At 40.1% G+C, this 12,427-nt stretch overlaps 1 protein-coding gene across 2 annotated transcripts in view; it reads left to right on the top strand.

Moving 5' to 3' along the window:
- The first annotated feature begins 829 nt into the window (after positions 1–829).
- The window catches only part of GC5 (golgin Putative 5), a 67,730-nt gene continuing 56,132 nt past the window's right edge, over positions 830–12,427 (top strand). The window contains exons 1-3 of one of the 2 annotated variants that reach the window (XM_077363170.1): positions 830–985; positions 1,374–1,542; positions 3,461–4,437. In XM_077363170.1, the coding sequence (XP_077219285.1) occupies positions 1,401–1,542; positions 3,461–4,437 (1,119 nt within the window). In that variant the 5' untranslated portion in view covers positions 830–985; positions 1,374–1,400. Of the gene's footprint in view, positions 986–1,354; positions 1,543–3,460; positions 4,438–12,427 lie in introns of both variants that reach the window. The other variant, XM_077363177.1, reaches the window with a different exon arrangement.

Here is a 12,427-nt window from a genome sequence, read left to right as displayed (position 1 = left end):
CCTATATGGAGGTATTTTGATCATTTTATGTCATAAAGGTACTCTAGTCATTTTCCATGGTACAGGGGTATTTTGGTCATTTTCACTCGATATAGGGGTATTTTGGTCATTTTCTATGACTCAGGAGTATTCAAGTCATTTTTACCCGATACGGGAGAAGATTTGTTTTGGTCGGAATTTCGCGCAACTTCCCCGACTACCACTCAACATGACTCTGAATTACCTAGTTTCTAATTACTACCTCCTCGAGTGTATACCATTTCGCCTCTTTCAGGTAAATAGAAGGTAACACGTAAACAACTTTCCAGGAAAGTTGCTTATATTTTAATTATTGGAACAGCCCTAAGTTTTGCACAAGGGTAAATGAATGTTTTACTTTTACTCCCTATTTGCCTTCACTAGAATATATCAAGGCGTAACAACCCATTTTATAATAAATCATTTCAGAGTAATCTACTTACATTGCATTTGTTTATTTTTGAATTGATTTCAGTTGGTTCTAGGTGTAAGGTAAAGGAAGTATTTGATTTCTAGTGTTTCAGTGACCAAGCATCACAAGTCGTAAATGTATGACTTTTCACAGTTCTCTATTTATTTTACACCAGTTATATCAAAGGGTTACAATCATTTATTTAGTAAGATATTTGGGCCAGTACATGAATTTCCTAGTCACTATCTAGAGACGGGGGCCATGATAAATTTGCACCCCCACTTAGGATAATTCGCACCCATGTCAACGTGAATTGTTACAGACTTTTAACGCTTTTTGACGTCAATGCACGTTAAAGGGTTTTGAATTGGGGGGTGCGAATTTATCATTTCCCAAAAAAAAAAAATTAAAACAGGGCAATGTATTTAGAGTGTATAGTACTACTGTATGAATCTAAAAGGAAGCTCTCCCCAATTCAACGAGGAAGTGACGATTTGATTAGGGCATTCTGACTCGTTTAGGATTCTCATTTTCTCCGATCAGATCTGCTCCAAGGTATCTCATTATGCCCTAATTTCTTGATTATCCTCCGGAATTTTCCGCTTAATCTTTACGAGACTACACTATTTATAGATTCATCTGTATCCTATTCAGATCTTGGCGTGTAATCTGTTTTTCGTTCCATTCATTTGCGTGTCGGTTCGTTTTTATTTTTTTGTTTTCTTTTCGCCACTGATATGTTCCAATTTGACGAGATCTTGAATTTTGCACTTGGCCTTTTTTTTTTTTTTTCCTGAATTGGGTCTTTTAGATATTGATGAATAAGGGATGTAACGACGCGTTTTCAAACAAAATTTATCACTGTTGTAGTTATAATTGTGTTATTTTTCTGGATTTTTTATTGGGTTTTACATGTATTTATAGGGTTTCTAATGTCTTGTAGCTGGGGATTTTGGATCTGAGATAGAGAATGGCGTGGTTGGGGAAGGTCTCCTTGGGGGGCTTCTCAGATCTAGCTGGGGCAGTGAATAAGCTGAGTGAGAGTGTAAAGAATATCGAGAAGAATTTCGATAGTGCTCTTGGGTTGGAGGATAAATCTGACTCTGGGGAAGGTAATGCCATTACTCTTTGGAATTGGGAACATTGTTGTTGCTATTAGTTTTCTTTTTTCCTGCCATAATATGAAGCTTGCATTGTTCACATTTTTTGTATTTAGTTAATGAGAATTGCATCAACGAAATGAGAAATCTATTCGTAATAGGCATTCATTTAGAAAGAAAACTTACTAAACATATAAGAGAATCTATACAGACCTCAGGACACATGACTTTGTGGTTTGTATAAATGACTTTTTGAATCGATTATCTTTCCAAAATGCCCGCATAATTTAACTGCATTTCACTTAGAGACCTTTAGGCCCTGTTCATTTCAGATTGTGACAGGGCCCTGATCGATTATTGGACCAAAATCAGGGCCTTAGGGGCTGTTTGGATACGTGGATTTTAGAATCTAGGTTTTAGTTTGAAAGTGGTGTAAAATTCTAGATTTTACAATCCTTTATCCAGGATTTTAAGTAAGAAATCCTGGTTTTAGAAATCTCTCCCCTATCCTGATATTTCTAAAACTTGGAAACAGGGGACGATCTCCTACTCTCTTGCTCAACGGAAAGAAGGGCGAGAAATAAAAAAAACAATGGCGTGTCAAACAACCAGTTACTCCAAAAGCTTAAGCTGTTGGAGGAAGGCGTTATTTAATCTTCTATACTTTAACACTCCCCCTCACGTGTGGCCCCTCTTTCTAGGGTTGGCCTACACGTGCCACATGTGGACCCCTCTTTTGGGTTTGGTCATTGCATGTGGATTTTTGCTATCAAGGAGGTTTGAACTCAGGACCTTTGGGTCTGGTACCATGTCAAACAACCAGTTACTTCAAAAGCTTAAGCTGTTGGAGGAAGGCCTTATTTAATCTTCTATACTTTAACACGGCGGTCTACTTCTCTCGTCTCCCATCTAGGATTTTGAGGAAATTTAAGATCCTAAAATCCACGTATCCAAACGGCCCCTTAGTGTTTTGATTGATTTAACTTTTCAAAGTGAAATCTCTTTATAATCTATCAAGTTCGTAGTTGAGACACATTACACTACTGGAGAGCTCTTGCTGCTCAAGTCTTAGGCCATGTTCGTATGAGACTGTGCCAACCGATTGTAAGCCCCAAACTGATTATTGGACTCAAAATTATGTTTAATTTTGGGAAGTGATAAATGCGCCCCTTTTCATCACTTGGGACGCCCGGCTCAATTGTACGTGGCAATCAGGTCACTTCATTCCTTCAAATGTGAAGTACATCAGCCCCTTTGCAGTCATAGATATACTGTAGCTGGGTGTCCCAACTCCCAAGTAATGAAAAGGGGCGCATTTATCATTTCCCTTAATTTTGGGTCCACTAATAGGTTTGGGGATCACAACCGGTTGGCACAGTCTCAAACAAACAGGCCTTAGTGTTTCTTATAGTCCTAAATGTTTGTTTTCTTTTATTCCGGGGCTTTATTCTAGATCCTTCTAGAAGAGCTTTGGTGACATGTCTCTAGCAGCCTTTCAATGTTTCTAGACGAGCTTAAGCTTAATGGGCAGGTTATTATAAAAGGAGTTTTCATGCTAGTGCTCGGCTATATAGAGATAGTAAAGCTCTAATATGTAATTTTTCTCTGGTTGGTATTTTTCCTCATCGACACTAATATGTAGCCTGAGAACTGGCTTAAATATGCTTGCACTATAATTTCAACGACGTGGTTTCCTTTACTATTTGCATTGCTTGTATTGAGCAGAAATTTTTTGGAATTTAAGGACTGCATGCAAATTACTGAGGCTATAGGCCTGGATTTTTATTTCTTACACTCTTATTCTTTATGTTTCTTTTCTTCATTAAATTTCTACATGAATGGTATCAAGTTTAGGAAATGTGGATTTTTTGTTCCCGCATTTTAGTCTGACAACTGATTTCTGTAAAATCCTTGTTATTTGGATTGATAGCTTCGGGATTATGGCCTTCAGCTTCTGATAGGAAGACTCTCTTTGAACCGGTTATGGCCTTTATGGGCCATAAGGGCGGAGATAGTGCTGTTGAACCCTCAGAAAAAGGAGAGTCTTCCCAGCCTCCACCTTCGATTGAAGAGACCAATGAAAGTACTAAAGGCTCACCGCTATCTGCCTTAGAACAAACCTCCATTGCTGAAAAGGAAAATGAAGCACTTGAAAGCAGGGAGGAAGATGTTCATTCTCAAAGCGCTGAGAGCACATCCAGCATACTCGGTGCACCTCGTGAAGCTGAAGCTGATGCTACTTCACAGGCATCGCCAGTTGAAACAGATGCCTCCATCATTGGGAATCTAGAAACACCAGACCCTGTTCAGTCGTATCAACCGAAAGATGGCACAGAAGTGGGATCCGACGAACAATCAGGGTCAAGAGAATCCCAGAAACTACACTTATTAGGTGAGTTAGAACAAGTTGAGAACAGTGTTTCCAATGTGTTGGATGTATTGCACTCCGGCAGTGAATCTCAAGAAAACCAGGGCGAACAAAAAACTGAACCAGAACAATTTGTAAATGATGGTTCTCCCAGGCATCTTGATGTGATAGATAGTAGCCCTCAAGCCAGCGTCGAGCCTGAGATCTCGGATTCAAGTTCAGTTAGTATTGTGAATGCGGAAAATGAAAGTGCAACTGGGCTCTTCATCGATCACTTGCAAGAAGCTCATGGCTTTCGGCATAGCCCCGATGTGGCTTCTGAGTCTGTGCCTCATGACCCTCATGATATTGGGTCAGTCAGTAAGTCTGTGAAAGCAGATGCTCCGGCGACTGACTTTGAAACTGATGACAGAGAGCAGCGTTTGAGCTCTGCAACCAATGTATTTGATTCCATAGATTCTGCCATTGAAATAGAGAAGGTGAAGATGGAAATGAAAATGATGGAAGCTGCATTGCAGGGAGCTGCCAGGCAAGCCCAGGTATTTTCATAATTTTGATATCGCATTGATTTTATGAACATGGGAGTTCTGGTTCTGGATTTTCAATTAGAAATTGCACCATTAAGCCATTCATAGGCTTACTTGGATTTGACTCAAATATGCTCAAATGGTCTCTACTGATTTATTTGTTCTTTCTCCCTGTTTTAAGCCTTTGGTTTCCAAAGAAGGTTTCTGTTAGACATTTGATCCTTCAATTTCATTTTTCTGAGTCCTCATTTCGTTATTTACCTCTTGGGTTGCAATTAAAGTAGGCTTATCTCATCTTAGCAATCATTTTAAGCATTGCTCCATATTCGTGTTCATTATGAATTTGAACGGAATACTGACTACTGAAACTTCTGTGGATGTTCACCGGAGCTTATGTGCTTCTGTTGGAGGGTTGTTTCTATATTCCCTGTATTTCTCTCAAATTGAGAAAGTGGTTCATTTCACTTGATGATTCTACACAATGACCAATCCTGAAAGACCACTCTTTCGTCTAAGGATGCCTGACCGCCACACCGATCATTCCTCCCCGGGTTTTTTTTTTTTTTTTTTTTGGGGGGGGGGGGGGGGGGGGGGGGGGGTGGTGGTGGTCACTGTGAGGTGCATAGTTTATCTGGGGCGGATGCCTCCTAAAGAGTAATGAAGGTGTGATAGGTCCAACTCTAAAGCTTAGCCGGGAGCGAGGGCCGAGTCACAAAATCCAATAGTTCCAATTTCTTTCTTGTTCATCAATCAGAAATCAAGACAAACCTGGCACTACGGGTGGTCTTGCTTGGTGCGAAGGCTGCTGGTTCCGGGGTAGGGTATGGTACTAAAGGTCCTTGGCTATGAAGCACGGGTACGACACGACACGACACGGGTACGTGGGTACGTGATTTTCCAAAAAAACCGGGTGCGGGTACGCCGAATATAATAATATATTTTAATATTTTATTATATATTTATAAAAATTAAAAATAATAATTGGAGAGCAATCAAATAACAATAACATCACCAAAATGGAAAATTCTAATATTACTCTTCATTTCATAAGTGATTAAGTTCCATATTTCATAACATGAGGCATCAATAATTCATTCATTTCAAAAAAAGTTTGTCGCCAGTGTGTTGACCAGTGCCTGACAAGATAAATAATTTTTAGAGACCAAATTATGAGATTTTTTTACCGGATTTTTGGGATTTAATAATGTTTGGACATGGTAGATTTTATGAATTTTTAAAATTTGAAAAGTACCCTACCGTTTGGAAGTTAAGAAAGTTAAAATTTTGACCCGATCCTTTTTCTGCGAATTTTATACTAGAACAGGAGAGTTGACTTTTTTTCCTTGTAGATTTGGGTCTTGAAACTATTTTTAATAAATCCAAATGGGGGGTATTCCGTTATTTACATGTAAATCTTAAGTAAATGGACAATAAAATAGTAAAGACATTTACTTTTTAGGTCCTTGGACTTCTAGGCGGTTTTGATTTTGGGCAGCTGGCACGCTAAACTGTAATGCGACGATGGCTCCATACCGGATACAACACAGATACAGTATGGGCTCCTATCATATAGGCTTTCTTTTGACTATTCGACGGCAGGGGAACAATGTTTTCATCAAAGACCCGGGCATGAGAGAGCGATTTCAACAACTCGAAATCTTGGTTCTAACTTCGCTTCTTGAACAACTGACTCAACCCGTGAATGCTCAAGAGTTCTATCCCTCCTTGTTTTGTGTTGCTGAGACATGCACCAAAGGAGAAATTGTTTGCAACCAAAGTGAGCCGAGGAATAGTTTTGCTCTTGTTTTCCAAGGGAGGAAGCTGATTGCTGAAAAAAAAAAAATACAAACTTTAGGAGTTATCATGCATTCCCCAAAATCTTACCACAAGATTTAGTAGTCTAGAACCTAGACAACGAGGAATGACTTTTCTATTCAGAAACTTCATCAGGTAGGAGGCACATCGTGCGGGGTCGTACTGGGGAATGGAACATTCTAAAGAATTACAATAATAAACAAATAGATTGAAATCGACTGGTGGTAATGCGAGTAGTGTAATGGTTTTGCTTGCGACATCAGTTGTTTTTAAAGTAGGAAACATATGCAGCGGTTGTTATTTGGACATGAAAAAATCACTATAAATATAGCGGAGGTGCATTCTCTGTTGCAGATAAAGTACATTTTTCTTTTAACAACAACAAATTTATAAATATGAGAGAAAGCGGAACCCAATGAAACTGGAACTTTTGCGGGTGAAGCTGTAACTTGCTTCAAAACTGTTGTGCCCTATTAGTCTTTTTATGATAGGGCTGATAAGGTTGTTCCCATGCCATTTCTTGGCTCTGTATACATGATGGACTGAATAGCTTAGCAAGTCAATGATCTAAGTACAACATCTCCATTCTGCTGTTGTTGATAGTGTCCTCTGTTTCGGCACCTTTATGATTCTTCTTGCTTATAGATGTAGCAGGTAGATGTATCATGTATCAGCCTTTTCCCTCAGATTGACCAGTTTTCTACATTTCTTGCGAAAATGCAATTTAGATAGAGGACATGTGTAGTCATTTCACTACATGATCTATAGTAGATTATCAGCTTTTTCTTTGTATATCTTGCTAAACTGCAGGTTTCAATAGAAGTCTAATATTTTCACTTGATGTAGAGTCCTGCACACAAACATACTCACATGCACATGTAGAGTCCGAATTTTTGAAATTCTATGTTAGCACTTAAATCAGAATTACACATCACAGTTTAGTTGATTTTTCACTAACGAATGATGTAGATATGTAAGAACTTCATGTTCACTTTCCTCCGTTTCTTTTGTGAATTCCAAAAAGTACCACCAGCAATGGGGTGGTAAAACTCCATCTCGCCCAACCACTGTGATGATGCATAGCATCCCCTCTCACCCTTTTCTTTTTTGAACTTGGTGAAAAAGATGGGGAATCCAACACTCTTATTGTTTGATCTTTAGCTGTGATCTAGCTTCCATTGTTGCAATTTACACTAGAATTACTTGAAAGAAAGGGATTAAACCCTCTCATGTATAAGATTTATCATGTTATGAACCATTCAAAAAAAAAGAAAAGGAATTATCATGTTATGATCGTTCATGACTTGATGACCTTGGGAAAGGGGAGAAAAAAATTATCTCTTGTGTGCTTCCCTCTTTCATCGCTTGTTTCAAGATAAACCCAAGAACCATGGGTCTAGGGATGGAACTATGATTTGCAAATTCTGATTGAGGCAGAATCAAGTCCCATTGATGAGGTCTCTCGCCATTTAAACCTCTTAGTAAACTTCTTACGTTACGATTGACCACCTCTGTCAGCCCATCTACCGCTAGATTATAAGTGCTAAAAAACTGAAGCATAGTCTCCATTATGCTCCTTAAAGTTCTCCAAAAATATCATTTCAAAAAAAAAAAAAAAAAAAATCTCCAAAAATAGAACACATCGGAGAACCTAACTACACAAATCGACATGAAACGAGGCTCACCTAAGAACCTATCAATAATAACAACAATGAACTCACATCTCCTAGTAGTCATCGCGATGGGGGAGTATATGCCAATGTTTGTAGTTTGACTTTTAGTTTACTGACCTCGGTGAATGTTCTTTTGCCTTACCTTGCTTTGTACAAGTGGATAGGCTGGACGTGTATTCCTGGTAGTCGTGGCATCCCGGGAAACCTTAAGCCCATGATGCTTGTTAATACGATTTAAGGTTACTTTAATTTCAGCCGTCATGTCCGAGTGTTGATCCAAAGTAGCCTCGTTGGACTTGTCCTTGCCCTTGCCCTTGCCCCTGATGTGGAGTATTGACCTTATAAGCCATGGTTGAAAGTGGATAATTTGACATGCCGGACAACCCTACAGACTCTGGAAAGATATTAAGACACCTAAATTTAAATAAAACGGCACAATACTAAGTAATTAACACCTAAATGACCTAGGACACACCCTATAGACTCTGGAAAGATATTGTTAAATGTACTGACGCCCAAGCAAGGGCATCTTGGTCTTTTCCATATACATATTAATATAATATGTGTATTGGGGAGAAAGAGCTTTTTAGAACGTACTCTCTCTCTCTCTCATTGACGTCTCCTTTTCTTCCTCCATAATTTCTCTCTCTCTGTCTCTTACTCTCTCTCTCTCATACTTCTTCTCCCCTATTTCTATCTCTCAACCATCATCATGTAGATCTCTAACATGGTATCAAAGCGATTGGTATGAGAGATCCACATCAACATTAAAGATCCTTATTCTTCTTCGTGCCTCTTTTTTTTTCAATTTTTCATTGGGTTTTTTATTTCAGCCCTAACCGTTTGGAGTTTCCAACCCAAACTTTAACCAAAAATCCCATACCCCATCCTCTTCATTTTCGCCCAATCATTTCCCCAAAATTTTTTATTTTTTTGTCTTATTCACAAAACCCTAGTTTTTTGTCCAATTATAAAAATCACCACCTTCGGTTCTTTTTCTCCAAACCCTACACCAATTCCTTCTTGTCTTTCTTTCTCGTTGGTGATTCCGATCCTTACATCCCCTTTACGCATGATCTAAATCATATCTTATCTCTTTATTATGAAACTTGTGGTTTGTGGCACTTGTGGCTCTCTCCGTTATCCATGATCTAAATCAGCACCATAGTTGTTGTTGGTGGTGGTTTGATGAGGTTAGATGGTTCATCTGTTGCTTGTATTGTCGGTGGTTGTGTTGGCACAATTGTGGTGATTTACTTGTGGATGGTTGGCCACGTGTGTTGTAGCCTCTCTTTGGTCGTTTCGTCGTGGGGGTGCTGTGGTGGTTATTGTTGGTGATCGCCTTCTTGTGTTTGTTGGCTGAAGTATTGTTGCCTCGTTGTGTCTGTTGTTAGGGCTACTGTGGCATTGCAATAGGTTGTTGAGTGCCTTGTGGAGGTTTTCGATTTATTTATTTTTCGATGGTGATTGGAGTATCCTTGTTGGTTGTTCTGTTTGTCGGCTGTTGTTATGGATCCTGTGGAGCCCTCCGCTCAGCAACTTATGACTCTCAAGGTTGCTGAGGGTCGTTCTTCGTCGTATACTGCTCAGTCTAGCTATTCCCATGTTGAGCCTCCCCTTCAGATGACTTCAATAAAACTGGATGGGACAAATTACCCCCCGTGGAAGATGACAGTTTGCACTTATCTACTTGGCCGTAGAAAAATCAGTTTTCTGGATACTCGACATATGATCAGTGGCGTGAGAATGATGTTGTGGTTCGCTTTTTTTTTATGGGGTTGTATGGAACCCCATATTGCTTCGTCTATGATGTATCTGCAGTCTTCAAAGGAAATCTGGGAGCAGGTGGCTACAATGTATTCAGGAGTGGATAATCTGGGTCGTATTTGTGATCGTTTTTCAGATTGGTTTAGACTTGAGCGAGGAGACAAACCGGTAGGATCCCACTATAGTGATTACCTTGCACTCTGTCAGGAGCTTGACTTATTGTTGCCCTTTACTGTTGATCCTGAGGTTCTCAAAAAGCGTCAGGAAGAGATGCGGGTAGTTCGATTTCTTGATTCTTTGGGCCCTGACTATCTCCAGATCTGTCAGCAGCTTGTTAGTTTTGGTTCGCTTCCCACAGTCGCAGAGGCCTTCTCCCGTGATGGGTCCTCCCCTACCAGCCTCTGTGGCTGTTCCTAATATGCCAACGGGTCCTCCTGTGGCTTCTAAGGGTTCTGAACTGTAAACTTATACTCGGGGACCTTGCCAGGTTGTTCATTCTACGATTGAAGAAGCGCCATCTCTGCCTACTGATCCTCTTCCGCAGTCGGATTGTCAGCCTTCAGGTACTTGTTCTCCACCGTCTGATTCACCAATTGCATCCCGTACTGGATCTCGTAGTGTTGCTCATCCTATATCTAATTTTGTTTCTTATGCTCATCTCCCACATTCCTTTCAGTCCTTTGTTTCTAGCATGTCTTCGATTAGTTTGCCTAAGTCTGTCACAGATGCCTTGAATCATCCGGGATGGAGGGCTACTATGGATGCTGAGATGGGTGCCCTTCACTCAAATAAAACGTGGCGGCTAGTTCCCCTTCCTCCTGGTGCATGTTTGTTGGGTGTTGCTGGGTATTTGCTGTTAAGTACCTTCCAGATGCGTCTATTGAGCGTCTCAAAGCCCGCCTTGTCGCTAAAGGATACACTCAAACGTTCGGTGTCGATTATCAGGAGACGTTTTTCCCAGTGGCTAAGATTCCATCGGTTCGTGTATTGATCTCTCTGGCAGTAAATCGTGGTTGGCCTCTGTATCAACTTGATGTAAAAAATGCATTTCTTCACGGCGATCTGTCTGAAGAAGTTTATATGGAGCAACCTCCTGGGTATGTTCCTTAGGGGGAGATGTTCTCATCAGTATGTAGTCTTCAGAAGGCGATATATGGACTCAAGCAGTCGCCCAGGGCTTGGTTTGGACGATTTAGTGCTGCGGTTTTGCGTTTTGGGTTGAAGGAGTGTGCTGTTGATCATTCTGTGTTCAGTTACAAATCTATTTCTGGATATATCCTCCTAATAGTCTATGTTGACGACATTGTAATTACAGGAGATGACAAGTCTGGCATACACAATCTGAAGTCCTTCCTCCAGGGTGAATTTTCTACTAAAGATTTGGGTCAGCTCAGATATTTTCTTGGTATTGAGGTTGCTCACTCTTGTCGTGGTCTCTCATTGTCACAAAGGAAATATTTATTGGACATTTTAGAGGAGACAGGCTCAATGGGGGTAAAACCTGCAGTTATCCCTATGGATGCAAATGTTAAACTTCTTCCTGATCAAGGAGAGTTGCTGAATGATCCTGGTCGATATAGAAGATTGGTTGGGAAACTAATCTATTTGACTGTCACCCGTCCAGACATATCATTTGCAGTTGGTATGGTTAGTTGCTTTATGAGTGTTCCACGTACCTCCCATTGGGCCGCTGTCATTCAGATCATCAAATATTTAAAAGGTACTCCAGGCAGGGGTCTGTGCTTCAGAAAATATGGACATGAAAAGGCAGAAGGATTCAGTGATGCAGATTGGGCAGGATCTTCTGCTGACAGGAGATCAACGACAGGATATTGCACATTTGTCGGAGGTAATCTGGTGTCGTGGAGAAGTAAAAGGCAAGATGTTGTATCCAAGTCAAGTGCAGAAGCTGAGTATAGAGCTATGTCATATACGAGTGGGGAGCTAATATGGCTTCGCTCATTCTTATCAGAGATTGGGTTCGCATTGACATCTCTAGCGAAGTTGTATTGTGACAATAGAGCGGCAATTCATATTGCAACGAATCCAGTGTTTCATGAACGAACCAAGCATATTGAAGTTGATTGTCACTTCATTCGTCATCGAATTCAGAGTGGTGAGATTTGCACAGCGTTTACCCGATCCGCAGATCAACTTGCAGATATGTTTACCAAACCATTGGGATGTGCCAAATTGAAAGATTTTTGTAACAAGCTTGGAATGCATGATATATACATTCCAGCTTGAGGGGGAGTGTTAAATGTACTGACGCCCAAGCAAGGGCATCTTGGTCTTTTCCATATACATATTAATATAATATGTGTATTGGGGAGAGAGAGCTTTTTAGAACGTATTCTCTCTCTCTCTCATTGACGTCTCTTTTTTCTCCCTCCATAATTTCTCTCTGTCTCTTACTCTCTCTCTCTCTCATACTTCTTCTCCCCTCTTTCTATCTCTCAACCATCATCATGTAGATCTCTAACAGATATTAAGAAACCTAAATTTAAACAAAACGACACAATACCAAGTAATTAACACCTAAATGACCTAGGACACACCCTGTGTCCTATAAACAATACTAGAGATTTAACTCCTTCCTAAGGCTAAGGATGCCTAACTAATGGGAACAAATAAACTATATTCTAAGAGAAATTTTATCGAACACCTAGGGGCGCAAGGCGAACTATCTCAAGTATATAACCAAAGGTGATTCTAATTGGACTTTTACCAAACACTTGGGGCTGAAG

The sequence above is a fragment of the Tasmannia lanceolata genome, unplaced genomic scaffold (genome assembly GCF_043159265.1).
Source record: "Tasmannia lanceolata isolate RefF3 unplaced genomic scaffold, GAP_Taslan_0.1 ptg000003l, whole genome shotgun sequence".
NCBI lineage: Eukaryota > Viridiplantae > Streptophyta > Magnoliopsida > Canellales > Winteraceae > Tasmannia > Tasmannia lanceolata.
This window is presented reverse-complemented; position numbering and strand designations above follow the sequence as displayed.